The sequence below is a fragment of the Lithobates pipiens genome, unplaced genomic scaffold, assembly GCF_037356315.1.
Source record: "Lithobates pipiens isolate NorthernLeopardFrog02 unplaced genomic scaffold, aLitPip1_a1.2 Scaffold_35, whole genome shotgun sequence".
Classification (NCBI taxonomy): Eukaryota; Metazoa; Chordata; class Amphibia; order Anura; family Ranidae; genus Lithobates; species Lithobates pipiens.
The window spans coordinates 22,434,455-22,459,250 of NW_027507811.1; the positions used below are offsets into that span (position 1 = coordinate 22,434,455).

The window sequence follows — 24,796 nt, forward strand, 5'->3', positions numbered from 1 at the left end:
CAGAAAATATCCAACGGATTTTTTCGTCGGAATGTCCGATCGTGTGTACAGGCCATAATACTTGGAAAGAAGGCAACATAAAAATATCCCAGTAGGAGCGCAACACACTGGCAACTGTGACAGCGGGTGCATAAGGATCTGGGTAACACATCATCAACAAGGACAATACATGGAGCCACAAATCAGCAATTGTGACAATATATGGAAGCAATACATAGGAAATAAAATGCAGAAACAAGAACTGGCCTGCTCGTTATTTTTGAGGTTATGCTGAAAATGTGCTTATGGATCTAGCTAGATCTGCCAGGATGTAGTGTGAATGGTGGAGGAGAGCTGTCGGAGAATGTAGTATGGATGGTGGAGGAGATCTGTCGGAGAATGTAGTGTGGATGGTGGAGGAGATCTGTCTGAGAATGTAGTGTGGTTGGTGGGGGAGATCTGTCGGAGAATGTAGTGTGGATGGTGGAGGAGATCTGTCGGAGAATGTAGTGTGGATGGTGGGAGGAGATCTGTCGGAGAATGTAGTGTGGTTGGTGGGGGAGATCTGTCGGAGAATGTAGTGTGGATGGTGGAGGAGAGCTGTTGGAGAATGTAGTGTGGATGGTGGAGGAGATCTGTCGGAGAATGTAGTGTGATTGGTGGGGGAGATCTGTCGGAGAATGTAGTGTGGATGGTGGAGGAGATCTGTCGGAGAATGTAGTGTGGATGGTGGAGGAGATCTGTCGGAGAATGTAGTGTGGTTGGTGGAGGAGATCTGTCTGAGAATGTAGTGTGGTTGGTGGGGGAGATCTGTCGGAGAATGTAGTGTGGATGGTGGGAGGAGAGCTGTCGGAGAATGTAGTGTGGATGGTGGGAGGAGATCTGTCGGAGAATGTAGTGTGGATGGTGGAGGAGATCTGTCTGAGAATGTAGTGTGGTTGGTGGGGGAGATCTGTCGGAGAATGTAGTGTGGATGGTGGAGGAGAGCTGTCGGAGAATGAAGTTTGTGAGCCAGCAGAGCAGAATGACTCTTGAATCTATGAGTGACTCATCAGAGCACATTAGAATCATGAGCTGCTGTGAGAAGTCTCTAAGCGAGGCTAGCTTCGCATTGGTGCAATAATGCGGGAAACCCTGCGGTTCGCGCATCGCACCTGACTCGTAGGCAGTTTCGCCCTATGCGATTGCGAACTGCTGGAAGTGCCAATACAAAGTTAATGACACCCCCAGGTCAGTTCACATATAGCAATGTGAACTGTCTAGTTGGACAGGTATTGGATCGCATGGGTGTGTGAACACTCATGCGATCTGATTCTGGTGCGGACCAAAAAAAGGGTCCTGCACGACTTTGGTCTGAATGTGATGCGAATTCAGCCATACATATCTGTATGGCTGAATTTGCATCACACAGACATTGCATGTGATTTGCACGGAGCGCAGCACTATGAGAACCCAGCCTAAATCAGAGAGAGCACACAATCATTCTGTATTTTAAAATGAGCTGTGTATGTATGAACCAGCAACATGACTCTTGAATCTATGAATGACTCACAGACTAGAGAGCTCACAATGAGTCTCTATTGAATCATGAGCAAACAATAAGTCCTAGTTGCAATCTCAGAACACCTAATAAGAGGATACTATGCAACCCGGTCTAAACTACGTGGCATGTTCACCAATGCCAGGAGCCTGGCAAACAAGATGGGTGAACTAGAGATACTGTGGTATGAGGAGGATTTGGATTTTGTGGGAATTTCAGAGACCTGGTTCAACAGCTCTCATGATTGGCTGGCAAATATTCAAGGGTATACCCTTTATCGCAAGGATAGAGAGGGTAAAAAGGGGGAGGGGTATGCCTACATATCAAGAATAATGTAAGTGAATGTGAGAGATGACATCACTAAGGGAGCAAGGGAGGAGGTGGAATCCTTATGGGTAGAGCTCCAAAGGGATAAAGCTAAGGGGGAAATAATACTGGGAGTATGCTATAGGCCCCCAAACCTGAGGGAGGGAGGAGAGACAGAGGGGGAGACAGATCTCCTATCACAATTTGGATTAGTAGCATGGATGGGAAGTGTTATCATAATGGGGGATTTTATCTATCCAGACATAGACTGGGCGGAGGGAACCACGCATTCATCTAAGGCTCACCAGTTCCTACCGTAAATGTCTTGCAGGACAATTTTATGGGTCAGATGGTAGACACACCAACTAGAAATAAAGCATTACTGGATCTACTGATTACCAACAATACAGATCTGATCACAGATGTGGAAATATGGGGCAATTTAGGTAACAACAATCATAGGTCAATTGGCTTCAGTATAAATCACACAGATAGGAAACATAAGGGGAATACAAAGATAATGAATTTCAAAAGAGCCAACTTCCCTAAACTACGAGCCTTGCTAGAAGGCATAAATTGGGATAAAATCTTAGGAACAAAGAACACAGTGGAGAGATGGGTTTGCTTTAAGAGCATATTAAATAAGGGCATTAGCCAATGCATCCCATTGGGTAAAAAATTTCAAAGAGTGAACAAAAGTCCTGGATGGCTTAACTCCAATGTAAAAATTCATATAAAAGCAAAGGAGAAGGCATTCAAAAAATACAAGGTTGAGGGATCATCATCAGCATTCAGACTTTATAAAGAATGCAACAAGAAATGTAAGGGTGCAATAAGGACAGCCAAGATAGAACATGACAGACATATTGCGTAGGAGAGCAAAAAAAAAAATCCCAAGAAATTCTTTAAGTATGTAAGCAGTAAAAAAGGAAGGACAGACAATATTGGCCCCATAAAGAACGAGGAAGGATATCTGGTTACAAAGGATGGGTGAGATGGCAGAGCTATTGAATTTATTCTTCTCCTCAGTCTTCACGAGGGAATCAGGGGGCTTCAGTAGCCAAAACTGCAGTGTTTATCCTCATGACACATCACAGGAAGCACCTCCATGGTTAACAGAGGACAGAATTAAAATTAGACTTGGGAAACTTAACATTAACAAATCAGCGGGACCAGATGGCTTGCACCCGAGGGTACTTAGGGAACTCAGTCAAGTAATTGCCAGACCATTGTTCCTAATTTTTACTGACAGTCTACTGACTGGAATGGTACCAGCTGGTTGGAGAAAAGCCAATGTAGCACCAATATTTAAAAAGGGGCCCAAAATACATCCCTGGGAATTACAGACCAGTTAGCCTAACATCAATAGCATGTAAACTCTTGGAGGGGATAATAAGGGACTATATACAAGATTTTAGTACAAGAATGGTATCAGTAATCAGCATGGAATCATGAAGAATCGTTCTTGCCAAACCAATCTATTAACCTTCTATGAAGAGGTGAGTTGCCATCTAGATAAAGGAAGGCCCGTAGACATGGGGTATCTGGATTTTGCAAAAGCATTTGACACAGTTGCCCATAAACGTTTACTGTATGAAATAAGGTCCGTTGGCATGGACCATAGGGTGAGTACATGGATTTAAAACTGGCTACCAGGGGCGAGCTCAGAGGACGGTGATAAATGGCGAGTACTTGGAATGGTCAGGGGTGGGTAGTGGGGTCCCCCAGGGTTATGTGCTGGGACCAATCCTATTTAATTTGATCATAAATGACCTGGAGGGTGGGGTAAACAGTTCAATCTCTGTATTTGCGGATGATACTAAGCTAAGCAGGGCAATAACTTCTCTGCAGGATGTGGAAACCTTGCAAAAAGATCTGAACAAATGAATGGGGTGGGTAACTACATGGCAAATGAGGTTCAATATGGAAAAATTTAAAATAATGCATTTGGGTGGTAAAAATATGAGCGCAATCTATACACTGGGGGGAGAACCTCTGGGGGAATCTAGGATGGGAAAGGACCTGGGGGTCCTAGTAGATGATACGCTCAGCAATGGCATGCAATGCTAACAAAGCAAACAGAATATTGGCATTATAAAGGGGATACACTCCAGAGATAAAACGATAATTCTCCCGCTCTACAAGACTCTGGTCTGGCTGCACCTAGAGTATGCGCTCCAGTTCTGGGCACCAGTCCTCAGGAAGGATGTACTGGAAATGGAGCGACTACAAAGAAGGGCAACAAAGCTAATAAAGGGTCTGGAGGATATTAGTTATGAGGAAAGGTTGTGAGCACTGAACTTATTCTCTCTGGAGAAGAGACACTTGAGAGGGGATATGATCTCAATATGCAAATACCGGACTGGTGACCCCACAATAGGGATAAAACTTTTTCGCAGAAGGGAGTTTAACAAGACTCGTGGCCGCTCATTAAAATTAGAAGAAAAGAGTTTTGACCTTAAACTACGTAGAGGGTTTTTTACTGTAAAAGTGGCAAGGATGTGGAATTCCCTTCCACAGTTGGTGGCCTCAGCGGGCAGCATCGATAGTTTCAAGAAACTATTAGATAAGCACCTGAACGACCGCAACATACAGGGATATACAATGTAATACCGAGATATAATCACACACATAGGTTGGACTTGATGGACTTGTGTCTTTTTTCAACCTCACCTACTATGTAACTATGTAATAAATGAAAGACGTTCTCAACTTTCCAGAAATAAAGTTTCAAAAATCCTGTTTTTAAATGTTTACTTAAAGTGGGAGTCCGCCGGGAGTTCCGCCATTTTTTTTTTTTAAAAGCCAGCAGCTACAAATACTGCAGCTGCTGACTTTTAAAATAAGGACACTTACACGCCCAGCGCGCCCGCGATGTCGGCCCCCGAAGCCGATCTCTCGATCGTCTCTCGGGTGCTGCCGCCGCCATCTTGGGTGTGGGAATCAGGAAGTGGAGCCTTTCAGCTTCATTTCCCGGTTCCCTACTGCGCATGCGCGAGTCGCGCTGCGCAATAAGGATGGTCCCGCTGCCTCTGGGATCTGTGTGTTTCCCAGCAGGCAGCCGGGGACTTTCGGAAAGGGGCGTAATCTACGCCCCTTTCTGCAGATAGCTATGCCGGAAGTGGGTGCAGATACCTGTACTGTACAGGTACCTGCACCCCTATCCCCCCTGAAAGGTGCCAATTGTGGCGCCGGAGGGGGGTAGGATTCCAATGAGCGGAAGGTCCACTTTAGGGTGGACCTCCGCTTTAAAATAGGAGCAGATAATAATGTTTTTCAATGTTCAGGTCAGGATCCATTTCAACTTTATTTTTTCATGTTTTTGTTGCGTCAGAACAAGCCATAATTTGTATTTTTGGTTATGTTAATATTTTTGGATAATTCAAGGTATTTGTTTTTTATTTTACTGTATTGCAGTTTATAGAATAGTTATTGCAGCAAAATGAAGTTACTTAACATCTAATATGCTGACTTTACTGACTGAGTGTATCACAAGACTGAACTGACAATTCAGTGATTCAAATCATTTCACTGAACTGATCCAAATGATTCCAATCACTAAAATTAATCACTCTGCCTAAGTCTATCCCCCACCCCCTCTTCCCCTCCCTGTCTCACCCCACCTCTTCCTCCTGCCCCCCCCACCTCTTTTCCCTCTCCTGTCTTTCTCACCCTCCTCTTCCCCTCTCTGTCCCACCCCACCTCTTCCTTCTCTCCCCCAACCTCTTTCGCTCTCCTGTCTTTCTCACCTTCCTCTTCCCCCTTCTTTCTCTCTCTCACCCCACCTCTTCTTTCTCTCTCCCCCCACCTCTTTCCCTCTCCTGTTTTACTCACCCTCCTCTTCCCCCTTCTTTCTCTCTCTCCCCCCACCTCTTTCCCCCTCCTATCTTTCCTACCTTCCTCTTCCCCCTTCTTTCCTTTCTCTCACGCCACCCCTTCCTTCACTCCCCCACCTCTTTCCCTCTCCTGTCTTTCTCACCCTCCTCTTGCCCCTTCTCTCTCTCACCCCACCCCTTCCCTTTCTCACCCTCCACTTCCTCCTTCTTTCTCTCTCTCCCCCCACCTCTTTCCCTCTCCTGTCTTTCTCACCCTCCCCTTCCCCCTTCTCTCTTTCACCCCACCCCTTCCCCCCTCCTATATTTCTCACCCTCCTCTTCCTCCTTCTTTCTCTCTCCCCCCCACCTCTTTCCCTCTCCTGTCTTTCATACCCTCCTCTTCCTCCTCCTTTCTCTCTCTCACCCCACCTCTTCCTTCTCTCTCCCCCCACCTCTTTCCCTCTCCTGTCTTACCCTCCTCTTCCCCCTTCTTTCTCTCTCTCCCCCCACCTCTTTCACCCTCCTATCTTTCCCACCCTCTTCTTCCTCCTTATTTCTCTCTCACCCCAGCTCTTCCTTCTCGCTCTACCCCCACCTCTTTCCCCCTCCGATCTTTCTCACCCTCCTCTTCCCACTTCTTTCTCTGTCTCACCCCACCCCTTCCTTCACTCCCCCACCTCTTTCCATCTCCTGTCTTTCTCACCCTCCTCTCCCCCCTTCTCTCTTTCACCCTACCCCTTCCCCCCTCCTATCTTTCTCACCCTCCTCTTCCTCCTTCTTTCTCTCTCCCCCCCACCTCTTTCCCTCTCCTGTCTTTCATACCCTCCTCCTTTCTCTCTCTCACCCCACCTCTTCCTTTTCTCTCCCCCCACCTCTTTCCCTCTCCTGTTTTACCCTCCTCTTCCTCCTTCTTTCTCTCTCTCCCCCCACCTCTTTCCCCCTCCTATCTTTCTCACCCTCCTCTTCCCCCTTCTTTCTCTGTCTCACCCCACCTCTTCCTTCTCTCTCTCTCCCCCCACCTCTTTCCCTCTCCTGTCTTTCTCACCCTCCTCTTCCCCCCTTCTCTCTCTCACCCCACCCCGTCCCCCCTCCTATCTTTCTCACCCTCCTCTTCCTCCCTCTCCCCCCATCTCTTTCCCTCTCCTGTCTTTCTCACCCTCTTCTTCCCCCTTCTCTCTCTCACCCCACTCCTTCCCCCCTCCTATCTTTCTCACCCTCCTCTTCCTCCCTCTCCCCCCATCTCTTTCGCTCTCCTGTTTTTCTCACCCTCCTCTTCCCCCTTCTTTCTCTGTCTCACCCCACCTCTTCCTTCTTTCTCCACCCCCCCCACCTCTTTCCCTCTCCTGTCTTTCTCACCTTCCTCTTCCCCCTTCTTTCTTTCTCTCACCCCACCCCTTCCTTCACTCCCCCACCTCTTTCCCTCTCCTGTCTTTCTCACCCTCCTCTTCCCCCTTCTCTCTCTCACCCCTGCTCTGAAGAGGTTGAGTTCAAACAGGAAGGGGTGGAGTTTACAGATGAAGGGGTGGATCTTAAACAGGAAGGGGTGGGACAAATTTAGATGAGGGGTGCCCGATTTTAGTATTTTCTAGGGCAGCACAAAACCACAATACACTACTGCCCACATGGATGTCAGTTTGGGAGCCACATCTGTTTCTGTGCAGCTGCTGCACCCCGGGCAACATCACTGATTCTTCCTACTCTGGGAAACATGTCCCTTTAAAAGCGTATGCTTTAGTATGCCCTATGTGACCAAGGCTTAATTGTAGATTGAGGTTGGTTACCACTGCTCTGCACTTTTCCCCTGCTCTCCTCAACATTGACATAAAAGATTATGTAGCATACCTCCCAAATGAATGCATTTGTAAACCCAACATTTCATATTCCTGTTATGTGGCTGCTGTACCATGTTCTTGTATGAGAAAATATCCTGTTCTCTCTGTATTGCTTCCTTTATTTGAAATCCCTGGTGTTCCTGCCAGTCCTTCTGCTTTCCTATTAAAAACTTACCACACTAAGCAAGAGAGCAAAGCGTGGTTAGTTTTCTAGTTTTCCGCACAGTCATTTACTGGGAAGGTAAGTGTGCTGCTGTTTCTCCTCCCCTAACTCTTATATAGCTGAGAACAGAGGTAATGTGATCACTTGTAAAAAAAAAAAAAGGAAAGAAAATGTGTTTATCGTAGTTTTTTTGATCTATACACAAATGTTTTGCTGTTCAATTAAGTTTTCGACCGAATGTGTTGTTTTACAAGGTGATTGTTTGTTTATGATCACTTTAGACATTTAAGTAAGGACACCCATGGGAGAAGAAGACCTGCGCCAAAATAATATTTTTTTTTTCAATTACACTGAATACTGGGTGTTGTAGAGTGAGCTTCCTTGTGTATACACCACACATGTATGCTGTATTCCATCTACTCACAGACTACTCCTTCATCACAGAGGAACAAGTGAGAGTCTTATGCCACGTACACACGACCGGACTTTTTGATGGACTAGGTACGACGGTCTTCCCGACTGACTTTCGGTGGAGTTCCGATGGACTTTTCGAACGAACGGCCTATGCCACACACACAAGCACACCGAAGTCTGACGGATTCAAATGTGATGATGTACGACCGGACTAGAATAAGGAAATTCATAGCCAGTAGCCAATAGCTGCCCTAGCGTTGGTTTTTGTCTGTCGGACTAGCATACAGACTAACTGATTTTTCGACCGGACTCAAGTCCGTCAGAAAGATTTAAAACATGTTTTAAATCTAAAGTCCGTCTGATTTTTAGACAGCAAAGGTCCGATGAAGCCCACGCACGATCAAATTGTCCGGCGGATTCGTTCTGTCGGACCTAGTCTGTCGAAAAGTCCGGTTGTGTGTGCGCGGCATTACAGACATACAAACACACAATGCACGGGAGGAAAAAATACATTTTATGGAAAAACATGACAAGTAATTACCATACTTAATTTTTCTGTGCTTTTACCTGTAATTTAATACAGGATCTGGTGGTTTTTATTTTTTTTTAAACCAGTGCAGTGTTATCTTATAATATTCACATACTGAAAGCGAAGTCACCGCTGTCCCCTGTAGTTCCGAGCGTCCATCTTCTTGGTGGGTCTTGCTGCTCCGGCGCTGTGATTCGCTGGAGCAGCGATGACGTCACTCCCGTGCATGCACACGGGAGCCGACACTCGCGGCATATCGCTGCGATCTGCGGCCTGCCCAGTGCGACTGCGTGCCGCTGTCTACGGCGCATGCGCCGTAGACAGCGGTGGCTGTCTTCGGGTAAATATCCCCTAAACCGTATAGGTTTAGGAGATATTTCTTGGACCTACAGGTAAGCCTTAATCTAGGCTAGCCACTTCCTGGTCCGCGGAGCTTTTCGTCACTTCCTCCCTCGCCTGAGTCTGTGGGCAGTACTGTGATCAAAAATCGTGTTATTTCCTGACAGGAAATGACGCAATTTAAAAAATAAATAATGCTCGGATTAATTTAAAAACAAAATATTTGGCCGGGACTCCGTTATAAAGGGGTTGTACTGGGATGATGCATGCAGCTGCACGCATCACACCTGTACCATTTTTATAGAGCCGGCAGTTGGCTTTCTTTGGATAACAACTGATGCGGCTAAGAAGCCGCTTGGCTGTTATCCCAAGCAGCGGGAGGGTCACATCCGGTCTACAAAAGACTTAAAGTGGTGTTGCCACCAAAAAAAATAAAATAGCTTAAAATTAATAAAAAATAAATACAATAGGAAAAAAAAATGTTTTTACTCACCTCTAAATGCCTGTTGCTAGGGGGTCCCTCGTAGTCTGCCTTCTTCAATGCCTGGGCTGGTGACATCACTTCCCCTCACACCACACAGTCACCTGGGACCTGTCAAGTGTCCCAGATGACTGTGTGGCGTATCAAGGCGCCCTGCGCCGCTCGCGCATGTGCAGTGGGTGCCTGGCTGTGAAGCCACAGCCGGGTGCCCACAGTGAGAATGCCAGAGTCGCGAGCAGAGCGGAGAATGAGGGGGGGGGCTTCGTTCCCCCCCATCGCTGGATCCTGGGACAGGTGAGTGTCCAATTATTAAAAATCAGCAGCTGCAGTATTTGTAGCTGCTGACTAGGGATGAGCTTCGTGTTCGAGTCGAACATACGTTCGACTCGAACATTGGCTGTTCGGCCGTTCGGCGAATTCCGAACGTTTGGGCCGTTCGCGTCAAAATTCGAGTGACGCGCGCGCGGACCACAATGCACTGCGGTGGCGCAGTGCATTGCTGCCCCATGATTGGCCAAGCATGCACTGTGACCCCGCATGCTTGGCCAATCGCAGCGCCGGCAGCGAGGAGAGCCATGATTGGCCACAGGCATCCTGCCTGTGGCCAATCATAGCTCAGGCTGTGTAGTGCACGCCCCACACTATATAAGGCCGCCTTTGAGGCGGCCTCGTGTAGTGTGTTACTTAGCACCTGAAGCAGTGGGTGTTCTGTGTACCTTCAACACAGTACACACCAATCGTTTTTGGCTGATTTCCTATCTTGCTGCTGTGTAGTGGTTGTTGTCTGTGCCCTGACTGCAGTATACACCACTATATTCACCTCACCTATATAGCTAGTGATCTAGCTTTAACCACTTAACAACTGCCCATTGCCGATTAACGGCTTCAGGGCGGTTGTTTAACTCTGAGAGGCCTTCCAGAATTCTGCTCTCGCGTGCCCCGAGGTGCGCGCACTCGAGAGCATCTGTGACCGCCGGGTCCACAGGACCCGGCGCATCACGGATCACGGTAAACGGCCGCTCATAGCGGCCGTTTACCACGTGATTGCTCCGTCAAATGACGGAGTGATCACTTGGAAACAAACCGGCGTCATGTTATGACGCCGGTTCCTCCCTCCCCTCTCTGTACCGATCGGTACAGCGGAGGGGAAAGAGATCGGTGTCAGCAGCGATGTGGGCTGCATCTGCAGTACCCACATCGCTGCTCACCGAATTTAACCCCTCAATTCCCTGCCAATACTCTGCAATACCAGTGCATACTCTGCAGTACCCTGCCATTACTCTGCAGTACCCCGCCATTACTCTGCAGTACCCCGCCATTACTCTGCAGTGCAGTACCCCGCCATTACTCTGAAGTACCCTGCCATTACTCTGCAGTGCAGTACCCCCCATTACTCTGCACTACCCTGCCATTACTCTGCAGTACCCCCCATTACTCTGCAGTAACCCCCATTACTCTGCAGTAACCCCCATTACTCTGCAGTACCCCCCAATACTCTGCAGTACCCGCCATTACTCTGCAGTACCCGCCATTACTCTGCAGTACCCCCAATACTCTGCAGTACCCTGCCATTACTCTGTAGTACCCCCCAATACTCTGCAGTACCCTGCTATTACTCTGTAGTACCCCGCCAATACCCCGCCAATACTCTGTAATACCCTGCCATAAATTGCCATACCCAGCCATACTCAGAGATACCCAGCCATACTCGGTGATACCCTGAAATACCCAGCCATAGACGCCCCCCACCCCTCACCGCCCTCCGGTGCTTCTACCAACTCGCCAGTACGATCAAAGCCAGAATCTTTTTTCTATTTTTTATTTCAGGCTTCCCAGCCTAGAGGTGAGATGTGGGGTCATATTGACCCCCCAGATTTCACTGTAAAGAGGACCTGTCACCCCATATTCCTATTACAAGGGATGTTTACATTTCTTGTAATAGGAATAAAAGTGATCAAAAATATATTTTTGGGGAAAAAAATGTCAAACTAAAATAAATAAAGTAAAATGAACAATAAAAAAATAAAATTAAAATTAAAGCGCCCATGTCCCCATGTGCTCGCATGTGCCACACATGTGAGGTATCGCCGAGAATGTTAGAGCGAGAGCAATAATTCTAGTCCTAGACCTCCTCTGCAACTCAAAACATGTAACCAGTAAAAAAAAATTTAAAGCGTCGCCTATGGGGATTTTTTAAGTAGCGACGTTTGGCGCCATTCCACGGGCATGTGCAATTTTGAAGAGTGACATGTTTGATATCTATTTACTCAGCATAACTTCATCTTTCACTTTATGCAAACATTGGGCTAACTTTACTGTTTTTTTTGTTTGTTTTTTAAGCACAAAACTGTTTTTCCCCCCAAAAAACGCGTTTGAAAAATTGCTGTGCAAATACCGTGTGAGATAAAAATTTGCAACGACCACCATTGTATTCTCCAGGGTCTTTGCTAAAAAAATATATATATATATAATGTTTTGGGGTTCTCTGTAATTTTCTAGCAAATAAATGATGATTTTTACATGTAGGAGAGAAATGTCAGAATTGGCCTGGGTGCTCCAGAACGCCTGATGGCGCTCCCTGCATGTTGGGCCTCTGTATGTGGCCACGCTGTGTAAAAGTCTCACACATGTGGTATCGCAGTACTCGGGAGTAATAGCAGAATGTGTTTTGGGGTGTAATTTGTGGTATGCATATGCTGTGTGTGTGAAAGAACCTGATAATATGACAATTTTGTGTAAAAAAAAAAAAAAGGAAATAGGCCGTCAGTACTTCAGGTGTGATCAATTTTCAGATATTGGCACCATAGCTTGTGGACTCTATAACTTTCACAAAGACCAAATAATATCCACCAATTTGTACTTATTTTTACCAAAGATATGTAGTAGTATGAATTTTGGCCAAAATTTATGAAGAAAAAATGACTAATCTGCTAAATTTTATAACAGAAACGAAGAAAAATTCATTTTTTCGCAGAATTTTCGGTCTTTTTTTCTTTTGTAGCACAAAAAATAAAAAACCCAGCAGTGATTAAATACCACCAAAAGAAAGCTCTATTTGTGTGAAAAAAGGACAAACATTTCCTATAGGTCCAGTGTTGCATGACTAAGTGACTGAGTAATTGTCATTCAAAATGTGAGGGCACCGAAAGCTGAAAATTGGTCTGGTTATTAAGGGTGTTTAAGTGCCCAGTGGTCAAGTGGTTAATAATAGAGCTTGCAGTCAGTAGTGTTAGGAGATAGTGCGTGCTGTCTGTGTGCTCTGTACCCAGTACATACCGCTATAATATAGGGCAGGCCCCTACTTTCAAACATCCAACTTACAAACATCTCCTACTTGCAAACGCAAGGAGACAGCAGCAAGTGAGATGAAAAAAGATGGACGACAAAACAAATTATACAGGGGTGATAACCCTTCCCTATGTTTTCCAAAAAGCTTAAAAATCGTTTTTTTGACTGGAGCTACACTTTAAAAATGTACCGGTTGAAAATGACAAACAGATTCAACTTAACACAACAAACCTACACAGTCCCTGTCTTGTTTGCACCGCCCGTATACTGCTGTTCTGAGTATATAGGGCCTGGGGGCCACACGCATTTCCTTTTTTTAATATGGGTACGGGGTTCCCCTTAATATGCGTACAAGACCCAAATAGGCTGGTAATGGGCAGGGAGGGCTACCCATGCCATGTTTCTCAATGATTTTCAACCATATTGCAGGAACCAGATATAACATTAAAACCGCAAGCAGTTTTAAATGGTGTTATTTCCGTTTAATGTCATTTTGTGCAGGGACTGTTCTAAACACGGGAAACACGTGGCACTTCACAGGCATACTACAGACACCCCCCAGGCACCATATTTAAAGGAATATTTCACTTTTTTTTTTCACTTTAATCGTCATTAAAATCAGTGCTCCCGCCAAAACGGCAGTTTTTAAAACTTTTTTTTGCAGTGACCCATGTCCCCTGAGGCAGGAGGCAGGTCCCCAAACCCTTTTTAGGACACTATCTTGCATATTAGCCGTTAAAATTAGCACTTTCCATTTCGAACGTTCGAGTCCCATAGACTTCAATGGGGTTCTAACGTTCGTACCGAACGCGGGGGTCGTTCGCAAGTTCTGGTGCGAACCGAACCGGGGGGTGTTCGGCTCATCCCTACTGCTGACTTTAAAAAAAAAAAATTTTTAGGGGGCACCCCACTTTAATGGCGCCAAATATAAAAAAAAATATGACAGCATTCAAAACAGCCAAACTTGGGGTTTTTGTTACTTTTAAGTGCAAAAGGAGGGATTTGGGGTAAAGAGCACCTGTCACATGTCTATTACCGTCACAAGGGATGTTTACATTCCTTCTGACAGCAAAAAAAGAATCAGAATTATTTTTCAAAGGGTCAATGTAAAAATAAAAAATAAAAATAAGTAAGAAAAAAAAATATTTAAAGCACCCCATCCCCCCCGAAATCGGGTGTCAGAAGCAACCGCATGCATAAGTCGCGACCGCAAATGTAAACGGTTTTCAAACCACACATGTCAGGCATCGCTGTGATCGTTAGAGCGAGAGCAATTATTCTAGCACTAGACCTCCTCTGTAACTCTAAACATGTAACCTGTAGAAAATTTGAAAGCGTTGCCTATGGAGATTTTTAAGTACCGTAGTTTGTTGCCATTCTACGAGAGTGCGCAATTTTAAAGCATGACGTGAAAGGTATCTATTTACTCAGCATAATATCTTTCACATTATAGAAAAAAAAAATTGGGCTAACTTTACAGTTTTTTTTAAATTCATAAAAGCGTATTTTTTCCAAAACAATTGCGTTTGAAAGACCGCTGCACAAATATTGTGTGACATAAAATATTGCAAGGACCGCCATGTTATTATATAAGTTCTCTGTTAAAAAATAAATAAAAAAAATTAATATATATATATATATATATATATATATATATATATATATATATATATATATATATATGTATATATATAATGTTTGGGGATTATAAGTAATTTTCTAGCAAACAATACGGTTTTTAATTTTTAAGCAACAAATGTCAGAAAAAGGCTTAGGCAGGAAGGGGTTAATGACATTGCTGTCAAGGTGGAGATCTTTTCTCATTATATGGAGACAATTCATGGTGGAGCACAGACAGAAAAGCATACTCAGACATCAGAACCAGGAAGTAGTACCAAAAACAAGGAGGAAGTGATGTCACTTGCAGGAAGCCATGACATTTAGACAGGAAGTGAGGTAATATGTAAACAGGAAGTGATGTAAGGTTCAAAAAAAAGGAAGTTCTGTCCAAGTGAGAGTTGAGGCGGGAGGAAGTAGAAAGGAGACATTGCTGGAACTGCCAGCAGAGGAGGTAATAAGATATTACTTTATATTTGCACCCAGTACACCCATAAAAAAAGTGCATTAATCTAGCCTGCAATGGTTTGTACCCATGATCAGCAGATCATAACTGCAATTTCAGGCTCCTGCGGACACTTACTGCTGCTTTCTGCCCGTACTACCATACAGGCTTTCAGTGAAAAGAGCATAAATGTCAATGAACTAAGACAGCACTCATCAGCACCCTCACGGGTTTATTCAGAACTATAGCTGTCTGCCATTGTGGAAGACAGGGCTCGTCATTTCCTTATTCACAGACAGATGTGAATGAATGGCTGTGAGCTAATCCCTGCAAAGCCACACTCATTTTGAAAGAAGACAGTGGGTGCAAGGAGAGGACCCTCCAATGACTTTAACAAGAAAGGGAACCTTTGAGCATGTTACATGTTACACCCTAAACACGGGTTTAACATGTAACATGCTCCAAAGGTGTACTTAGCCTTTAAAATTAATCTTCACTTGTCTGTGTGTTATAATTAGGGTTGCACCGATACTAGTATCGGTATCGGCGCCGATACCGAGTATTTCCCCCGAGTACTTGTACTCAGGCAAATGCTCCCGATGCTTCGCCCGATACCTGCATCCTGGAAGTCAGTGGAGGGGCGGAGTGGGTGGGAGAAGGCGGAGCGCGGGTCCAGGCATGGTGAGACCCAGGCATGATCCTTGCAGTGGAAGAAGGTAAGCCTGTGGGCAGGGTTGTGGGTCGCAGTACAGGCCGTGTGTAGCCGTGCATCCATTGGTGACCGGGCCATCAGAATCGTTAACGGAAATGACAGTCCGAGTCTCCGTCAGAGGCTGTACACAGCAACGCCCATCTTGGTACACCCTGCACTCGGCCTCAGTAGCCTGCATTCACGCAGCGGACATCTTGTTACACCCAGCCCATATACTATATGGGCTGGGTGTAACAAGATGTCCTCTGCTGCATTCTGACTAGGCTTACTGAGGCTGAGTGCAGGGTGTATCAAGATGGGCGTTGCAGTGTACAGCTCACTCTTTGATTTGATTTTAGTGCTGCGTTATTTTCAGTGCCACTGCCTACCATTGCCACCCATAAGTGCAACCTATTAGTGACCATAAGTGCCACATATCAGTGCCAGCCATCAGTGCCCCATACAACTGCCACCTATCAGTGCCAGCCATCAGTGCCGCATATCAGTGCCCATCAGTCAGTGCCGCCTATCAGTACTCATTAGCGCTGCTGCATATTAGGGCCTCCTCATCAGTGTCAGTTACAGTTCTTCATAATTATAAAGAAGATATCGTTAGTCTGTATTGTGCTTTGAAAACTGTCACTTAAAAGTATCGGTAATCGGTATCAGCGAGTACCTGGAAAAAAGTATCGGTACTTGTACGCGGTCTTAAAAAAGTGGTTTCGGTGCAACCCTAGTTATAATGATTAATGAGGCCACTATAATATCTGTCTACAGAGATCAGATTTTCGTATTGGATCACATGATGTCACTAATGAGGATGGAGGAGGATCGGAGTTACATGACTGAGAGGATATTGAACCTCACCCTGGAGATCATCTACCTGCTGACCGGAGAGGTGAGGAGGATTCTGGGAGGTCACATGACATCACTCTTATCTCTATTAATAATACACAGACCTGAACGGAGAGGTGGGGAGGATTCTGGGAGAATGAGAAATGTCACCAGCACACCATGGATCTCCAGAATGGGTCAATGCTTTATTCAGAAATCACATTTTTACAGCAAATAGCAATGTTTCAGAGTCACGCAGGACTCTTTCATCGGGAATGTGACGATGAAGGGGTCCAGCATGACTCAGAAACATTGCTATTTGCTGTAACTATGTGATCGCTGAATAAACCTTTGGACCCATTCTGGAGATCCATGGTGTGCTGGTGACATTTCTCTCATTGACTATTCACTGTTCCAGCCGGTGGTCCCTTCAGCATCCACTTGTGTGTGTTGGGAATAGTGCATTGCATGATTCTGGGAATGACATTGTTGTACTTTCAATGCAGAGTATTCTTTCGGTGAAGTCTGGTGACCATTTAACCATCACAGTGCCTTCACCTCATTTGCTGAAACCCAAGAGAAACAATGATGAGAAGATTCTAGAAGTCACCAACAAGATCACCGAGCTGCTGACAGGCGAGGTGGGTGGTGGTGGGAATTCTGGGACATTATCCAGTAACAGACAAGGGATGTGTCTGGATGGTGACTGTATCATTGTGTGTGTCAGGTTCCTATAAGGTGTCAGGATGTCACTGTCTATTTCTCCATGGAGGAGTGGGAGTATTTAGAAGGACACAAGGATCTCTACAAGGACGTCATGATGGACAATCAGCCGCCCCTCACATCACCGGGTAAGAGGAGACTTTATTGTAAAGGAGAGAGCAGTACGGAGGGTCCACCTAGATCCCCCATCATCTGATAAACACATAGAAACAATGTATTCAGTCAGTGTGTGTGTTTCCTACAGATGGATCCAGTAATGGGAACCCACCAGAGAGATGTCCCCGTCCTCTGTGTTCCCGGGATTCCACACAGGAAGGTCACACCATCCCCCACCATCATCAGGTAGGTGGACTTGGTGTAAATAACACAGAAGTGATTCTGAACTTTGTGAGATGACGTATGTCTATGTATTCTCTTGATTTAACCTTTACTTCTACATCTAAAATGTTGCCTCTACTCCCCCCTCCCATTTCCAATTCTCCCTTGGAGCACCTTTCATTTTAGATTGTTTTTATCAATATTCACACTCTTCTTCGGTGGGGTTTGTGGCCTAGTCATGTGACATCATGGGTCCTTTTTCTTCTTGTGTTCCTGTTAGCAATGGGCATGTGTTGAATGACATGGTTCTGCTCTTAGATCCTGTGAGTCCAGGCTGGCATGATGACGAGCCTTCAGAGGTTGTGTCACTGCTCCTCTGGGCTCACAGGAAATTGGCAGGAGACCTACATTTTCTCAGCTGTAAGTCAGTGACACCTACTGGTCTTAAGGAAGGATTAATGAATGCAGAGCTGCATATTCACTTGTCTCTTTTATCTGCCTTGAATGCAGCTTTAATAAAAGGTTCTCTATTAATTTGGGGTTTAGGATGAAGAACGGATTAATATAAAAGCTGAGGTTAAAGAGGAAGAAGTAGAGATATATGTGGGGGGTGATCAGCCGTCCACGGAGGAGGTTGAGATGGTTATAAAAAGTGAACAGGATGAAATTTCTCTACCTATCAACACAGGTAAGTGACACTATGGAAGAAATAAGTTATAGCTTAATTTTACTTTTAAAAGCAACAGGTTTGGGCAAAACCTTGAGATAAGTGAATCTTTGCATCCTTATATAAGATGAATCTAAATTATAAATGGTAGACCACCAAGTTGGGACAACCTACCTATTACTAAATGATGTGGCCTGCATTTTGCCACCCATTCATAAAAATGTGTGCCATGGTATTGAGTTTTAAAATAACTCTATTTATTTTTATTCTGCGTTACCTTTTTGTAGTGAAGAGGCTTTGCACAGGAAAGTTTGCTGAGTTTCATCAGCCAGGGATGCAGGAATCGGGGTCCTCAACTGCTCTCAATTCTCTGACTACCCTTTAGTCAGTAATGATCACTTTTACTTTGCTGGCAGGCAATATTCAGAATAGTTCCATGATTATAGCAACTCAGAAGGGAAAATCAGGCCGTCTTTGTTCCTAGATATAACATCATGTTTCCAACAAAAGAAGGGTAGCTACTTTATATCATATTAAAAAGGACCATTGCTGCTAGTCAATAGGACATCATGTTTCGAGCAAATGAGGAGGAGATACTGTACACCATATGAAAGGTCCATCTCCATTCCCCAATATAACGTCATGTTCCCAACAAATGAGGAGGAGATACTGTACACCATATGAAAGGTCCATCTCCATTCCTCAATATAAAGCTCTAGGTTATTTGTGAAATACTGACATTTAAACCTTGTTTTCCAACAGATGGATGTGATGTCAGGAATTCCTCGGAGAGACGTCTTCTATTATCTGCTGATTGTAAGTCAGAAGATAATGTCATCACACAGGATCCTCCAGGAGGAAATCCAAATACACAAAATATACATCACAGACCTTCCTGTCCGGAGACATCAATGGATCCCTCTGATCAGGGGGAATCTTCTCATCAATCACATACTATGATTGGAAATATCCATTTAAAATCTCACACTGTAGATAGGTCAACAGATCCATCTAATCCCAAGGAATCTTCCTTATCCCATGAAGGAGTTCATGGAGGTCAGAATCTATTCTCATGTTCAGAGTGCGGGAGATGTTTTACTGACAAAGGACAGCTTCTTGTACACCAGAGAATTCACGTGGGTGAGTACCCTTATTCATGTATTGAGTGCGGGAAATGTTTTTCTCAGAAAGGAGACTTTGTGAAACACGAGATGATTCACACAGGTGAGCACCTTTATTCATGTACAGAGTGCGGGAAAGGATTTTCTCAGAAAGGAGACTTTGTTAGACACCAGAAAATGCACATGGGTGAGCGCCCTTATTCATGTTCAGACTGCGGAAAATTCTTCACTAAAAAAGATCACCTTGTTAGACACCAGAGAATTCACACGGGTGAGCGTCCTTATTTATGTTCAGAGTGTGGAAAATCCTTCACTAAGAAAGATCACCTTGTTAGACACCAGAGGATTCACACGGGTGAGCGCCCTTATTCATGTACGGATTGCGGGAAATGTTTTTATCAGAAAGGAGATCTTATTGTACACCAGAGAATTCATGTGGGTGAGTACCCTTATTCATGTACAGAGTGCGGGAAATGTTTTTCTCAGAAAGTAACCCTTGTTAGACACCAGGAAATCCACACACGTGAGCGCCCTTATTCATGTACGGAGTGTGGTCTATTTTTTTCTCAGAAAGGAGACTTTGTTACACACCAGAGGATTCACAGGGGTGAGCGCCCTTATCAATGTTCAGAGTGCGGAAAATCCTTCACTAAGAAAGATCATCTTGTTAAACACCAGAGAATTCATACGGGCGAGCGTCCTTTTTTCTGTACAGAGTGTGGAAAATCCTTCACCAAGAAAGATCACCTTGTTAGACACCAGAGAATTCACACTGAGAAGCGTCCTCATTAATGTACGGAGTGCGGGAAATGTTTTACTCAGAAAGAAGATCTTATTGTACACCAGAGAATTCACACGGATGAGCATCCTTATTCATGTACAGAGTGCGGGAAATGTTTTTCTCAGACAGAAGACTTTATTGGACACCAGAGAACTCACACGGGTGAATGTCGTTGATGATACACAACCTTTCATTGACTTCTTCCACAAATGACAAATGTTGAATTAGGAATCCATCAGTCTGGTGTGCTTTAAACTACCATCACATGTGTTCAGTCTTTGTACGAATAAAAAAAGGATTTTAAGGGAATTGAATTGTAGTCTTTTTTTTTTTAATGTAGTATAATAGCATTTTGTTTTTCTATATATTGGTCGATAAATCAGGGTTTGGTCTTTGACTGGTATACATTAACAATAATGACAACACATAACACAACACATAATGCAAAAAAACGAGCAGTTGTGACTTTACTTGTGACAACTGTATTAGTACATGAGCAAGAATCAAGCAATGGCAGCAATACACAGACAATAAAATGCAGGGGCTTCAGATCAGTGTATTCAGACAGCCTCACCTGACGTTAACCACTTGCCGACCGCCGCACGCCGATATACGTCAGCGCAATGGCAGCGGTGGGCAAATGGGCGTACCTGCACGTCCCCTTTAATTGCTGGGGCTAGCAGGCGCTTGCGCCCGCCGTGTACAGCTTCAATGTGCCCGCGGGACCCACGGACTTGATGTCCACTGGTGTCCTGACGATCGTGTCACGAAGCTGCAGAACAGGGAGATGTCTGTAAACAAGGCATTTCCCCGTTCTGCCCTGTGACATGACAGAGATCACTGCTCCCTGTCATCGGGAGTGGTGATCGCTGTCATGTCAGTGGTAGCCCATCCCCCCCCACAGTTAGAATCCCTCCCTAGGACACACCTAACCCCTTGATCGCCCCTTAGTGTTTAACCCCTTCCCTGCCAGTGTCATTTACACAGTAATCAATGCCTTTTTATAGCACTGATCGCTGTATGAATGACAATGGCCCGCCATAATGTCGCAGTCATAATAAAATCGCAGATCTCTGCTAATAAAAAAAAAAAAAATATAATAAAAAAATGCCATAAATCTATTCCCTATTTTGTAGACGCTGCAACTTTTGCATAAACCAATCAATATAAGATTATTGCAATTTTATTTTTATTTTTTTTACCAAAAATACGTAGAAGAATACATATCAGCCTAAACTGAGGAAAAACATTTATTTTATTTATTTTTGGGTGATATTTATTATAGTAAAAAGTAAAAAAAATTGTTTGTTTTTTTCAAAATTTACACTTTTTTTTGTTTATAGTGCAAAAAAATAAAACCCGCAGAAGTGATCAAATACCACCAAAAGAAATCTCTGTTTGTGGGGAAAAAAAGGACATCAATTTTGTTTGGGTGCAACGTTGCACGACAATTGTCAGTTATAGTAGCACAGTGCCGAAATCGGAAAAAGTGCTCTGGTCAGGAAGGGGATCAATTCTTCCGGGGCTGAAGAGGTTAATGACCAAATATGGTATTACCCACGTTTAGTCAACAACATCACCCGGAATGGCCGTTGGCTTTTTTTTACAAATTTCATAAAAAGCCTGTAGACAAGCAGGATCCTTGGTTGTTAGGATGCTGTCAGCTGCCTGCGCCCTAGCAACCAAAGATGCTTGCGGCCCACACACCAGGGAGTGTTGTCTTTTAGTGGCAGTACTAATACTGCCACAAAATAAACGACTACCTTCTGCAGCAGCTGCAAGAGGTTTGGACAGGCGAGTATTGCCAAATCTGGCCTTTGACTTTAACCAGTTTGCAAACAAACTGTAACAAAACATTTTTTTAGTAGTTTTTTATAAAATTTTGCAAATGGGCAATTTTTCTCCTTCACTGATGTGCTCTGATGAGGCTGGGACTGATGAGCATGGATTGGCAGCACTGCTGGGAACTGATTGGCAGCACTGGTGGAACTCCACTGATAATCAGGAAAATGATAATCTGTGCTGATGTTCCTTTAACATAAACTGGTTATTGGCTCCAGTTTTCTCTCCTCGCGCTGTCAGGATGAGGAGTAAAAACCCGATAACCGGCTTGTGTTGACATCCGTAATCAGCTGTCATTGGACTCCGCTGATCACGTGGTAAAGGGCCACTGTGATTGGCCCTTTACGCCGATCTGTGATCAGCTGAGGCCAAAGGACAGAGCGCACCGCAGCGTGATCACGGGAGGACATCCATGTAAACCCTACTGCCAGTGGCCTAACTAGAACCTTCAGGGCCCCGATGCAAGAAACCATGAAGGGCCCCCCTGAACCCCAGCCAGGGCCTTTCCCTCTGATTCCGGCGGTGGAACTCCAAGGCGTGGTCACAGGTATGACCTTTGTGAGCCCTGTAGTTCCACCACTGGTATCAGTAGTTTTTTTTTATTATTTTATTTTTTTATTTTTAGGTGCCCCATTGGGGGACTGTCCCTAGGCAGGATGGGGTCCCCGTCCCCAGAAGAGATGAGGGCCTTTTCTCCAGGGCAGATGAAGTTACTTCCCCCAGGTGAGAAGGGGTCCCTGTCCCCAGGGGAGGTGGGGGTCCCTGTCCCCACGTGAGAAGGGGTCCCTGTTCCCAGGGGGAGATGGAGGGGGTATGTAATGGTGTGTGGGGGATGGGGTCCTCTCACTCACCATGACCAAGCTGTAGGCCGTGCACTCATTCATGTTGGCCTGGGCTCCATCCAGTGTGCTGGACGGGCAATCTGCATATCTCCCAGAAAGACCTTTCATCATCTGTGTATGACGGGGAGGAGGGGGGCTGGCAAACAAGCCTGCAGTGTCCTCCAGGGGGCTCTCATAGGGCTGCACTGCATCTGTGTGCTTAAAGTTTGTTTACCCGGGAGAAGTATGCAGTGCAGTGTGGGCCGGACTGGGGGGGCGGGACTCTGGCTGGGGAGAACAGACATCGGACTGAGCGGCAGTGCATGGAGCAGGAGAGGGGTACTCTGAGGAGCCGGCCGAGGACACAGGTCATGCGGGGAATGCACAACTAAAGAGCAGCCAGTGCGATAGTAGAGCATGGAGCTCTTCTAGTCACCCTCCACCTCCAGCCACCCGTGTGCATGGTGCACTGGTACCCCTAGCTGCCTATGCTGCTGCCGGCCATATGTAGAGGGGGCTGCATGGGCCCCCTGCATCACAGGGCCTGGTTGCGGTCACGACTGCTGCACCCCCTGCCTACTGGCATTGTAAGCTCGCATTGTAGCCGTCCTTTGGCTATAGCACGGGCGGCAAGTGGTTAATCAAATATATAAATTAATAAAAATGCGGCGCTACCAAAAAAATGCTAAATTAAATCAGTGTATAATGATCTCAAAATAAATGTGAATCATATATTGTCCACTAAATATAAATACAATAGGAAATGAATCAATTTCAAACAATCCAAAAAATATATACGTGTATGCAATAAATGTGCAAAAATAGTGAATAAAAGTCTGTGGAGAAATATTCAGACACCTAGACAATCCACATAGACAATCCAAATGCAAACAAACATAATAGAATATCCATATGAAAAATATAAAAAATATAAAAAAACAATAGTGAAATATCGTGAAGAAATAAATATTTAAACATTCGATATACACACGTGATAGTCCATAATTAAAGTGCATTAATGACTGATGCCATTGCAAAATTAATAAATAAAGTTCATGCAAAAAATGTGAAAAGGCGATTCCCACAAGTGACAAATCACTGCAAACTTCAGTGCTTAATGGGTGCACCACCTATTTCCCCCAGCCTCTCACCTCCAATATCTGGTATACAGGCACTGTGTAGAGGGGTAACTGCTGGCTTCTATTTCGTTCACACTGCTTCACCGCTGATTAAATTTTCACTGTGAGGATATATATTACATGCCCTCCCAATAGCTCCAGGATATCCAGGCCATAAAGAGTGGAAAAACACAGAGGGCTCTCATGTGTAGTAACTTCGCTATTTTATTGAAAACAACAGTAAAATGCACACTTACATTTAAAATAACAGCAGAGTGTGCAGCAGACGCGGACTTCCGGTTTCGGCCGTAAACCGGAAGTGATGGGTCCGACACTGAATTCCTTCCCTTAAGTGGTTAATCAAGATATCAAAAAATCAGTATTGCGTGTAGCTCCGATGCTTATGTGCTAGTCTAAATGGTGGCTGGGTACCGTTGCCAATTTGAAACAAACCAGTAGACAGTAGGATCCTTGGTTGCTAGGATGCTGTCAGCTGCCTGGGCCCTAGCAACCAAAGATGCTTGCAGCCCACGCACCAGAGAGTTTTCATTATGTGGCAATAGTAAAACTACCACCAAACAAATGACTTCCTGCTGCAGCTGCTCCAAGACTATTGGACAGGCGAACATGGTCAAATCTGGCCATTAACTTCAGCCGCTACACAAACAAACTGAGCCCTAAGCAAGAGACATATCAAAGAATCAAAATCGCGTGGAGCTCTGGTCCTCTTGTGCTAGGTACCAGTCCCAAAAAAGCTTGTCCTCACTCCACGAAACACCATCAATATAAAGTGGAGCCGTACACTGATGATATCGCCCTGAAAGTCGAAAATTCAGCCAAGCTGGCTTCCTAAGACAGTCCCAGCCTATTGGCCATGCTGCTGACGCATTTTACCCTGATTATAGAAATAAGCCCAAAAGGGGGCATTTCTTCTAGCCCCTGAAATGCATTGGCTGTTTTTTAGTGTATAACAGTACGTTGATTTGGACTCCCTCATGATTTGGTCTGGCGCTCCTTCTATTGATAAATTTTTGTTTTCTGTTAACCGCTTCCCGACCGCCTCACGCAGATATACTGCGGCAGAAGGGCACGTACAGGCAGATTAACGTACCTGCACGTTACCCTTTAAGAG

General features: G+C 44.9%; 1 protein-coding gene and 1 pseudogene across 2 annotated transcripts in view; both read left to right on the forward strand.

The window, feature by feature from the left end:
- The window catches only part of LOC143956199 (uncharacterized), a 56,723-nt gene extending 36,531 nt beyond the window's left edge, over nucleotides 1–20,192 (forward strand). Inside the window, 1 exon segment of the mRNA XM_077466357.1 lies at nucleotides 18,744–20,192. Coding sequence (XP_077322483.1) covers nucleotides 18,744–20,059 — 1,316 coding nt within the window. The 3' untranslated portion in view covers nucleotides 20,060–20,192.
- LOC143956391 (uncharacterized) overlaps nucleotides 1–24,796 on the forward strand; it is a 221,053-nt pseudogene that overhangs the window by 145,421 nt on the left and 50,836 nt on the right. Inside the window, exon 6 of the transcript XR_013269903.1 lies at nucleotides 17,241–17,338. The product of XR_013269903.1 is annotated as an uncharacterized LOC143956391 (transcript). The remainder of the gene's footprint in view (nucleotides 1–17,240; nucleotides 17,339–24,796) is intronic.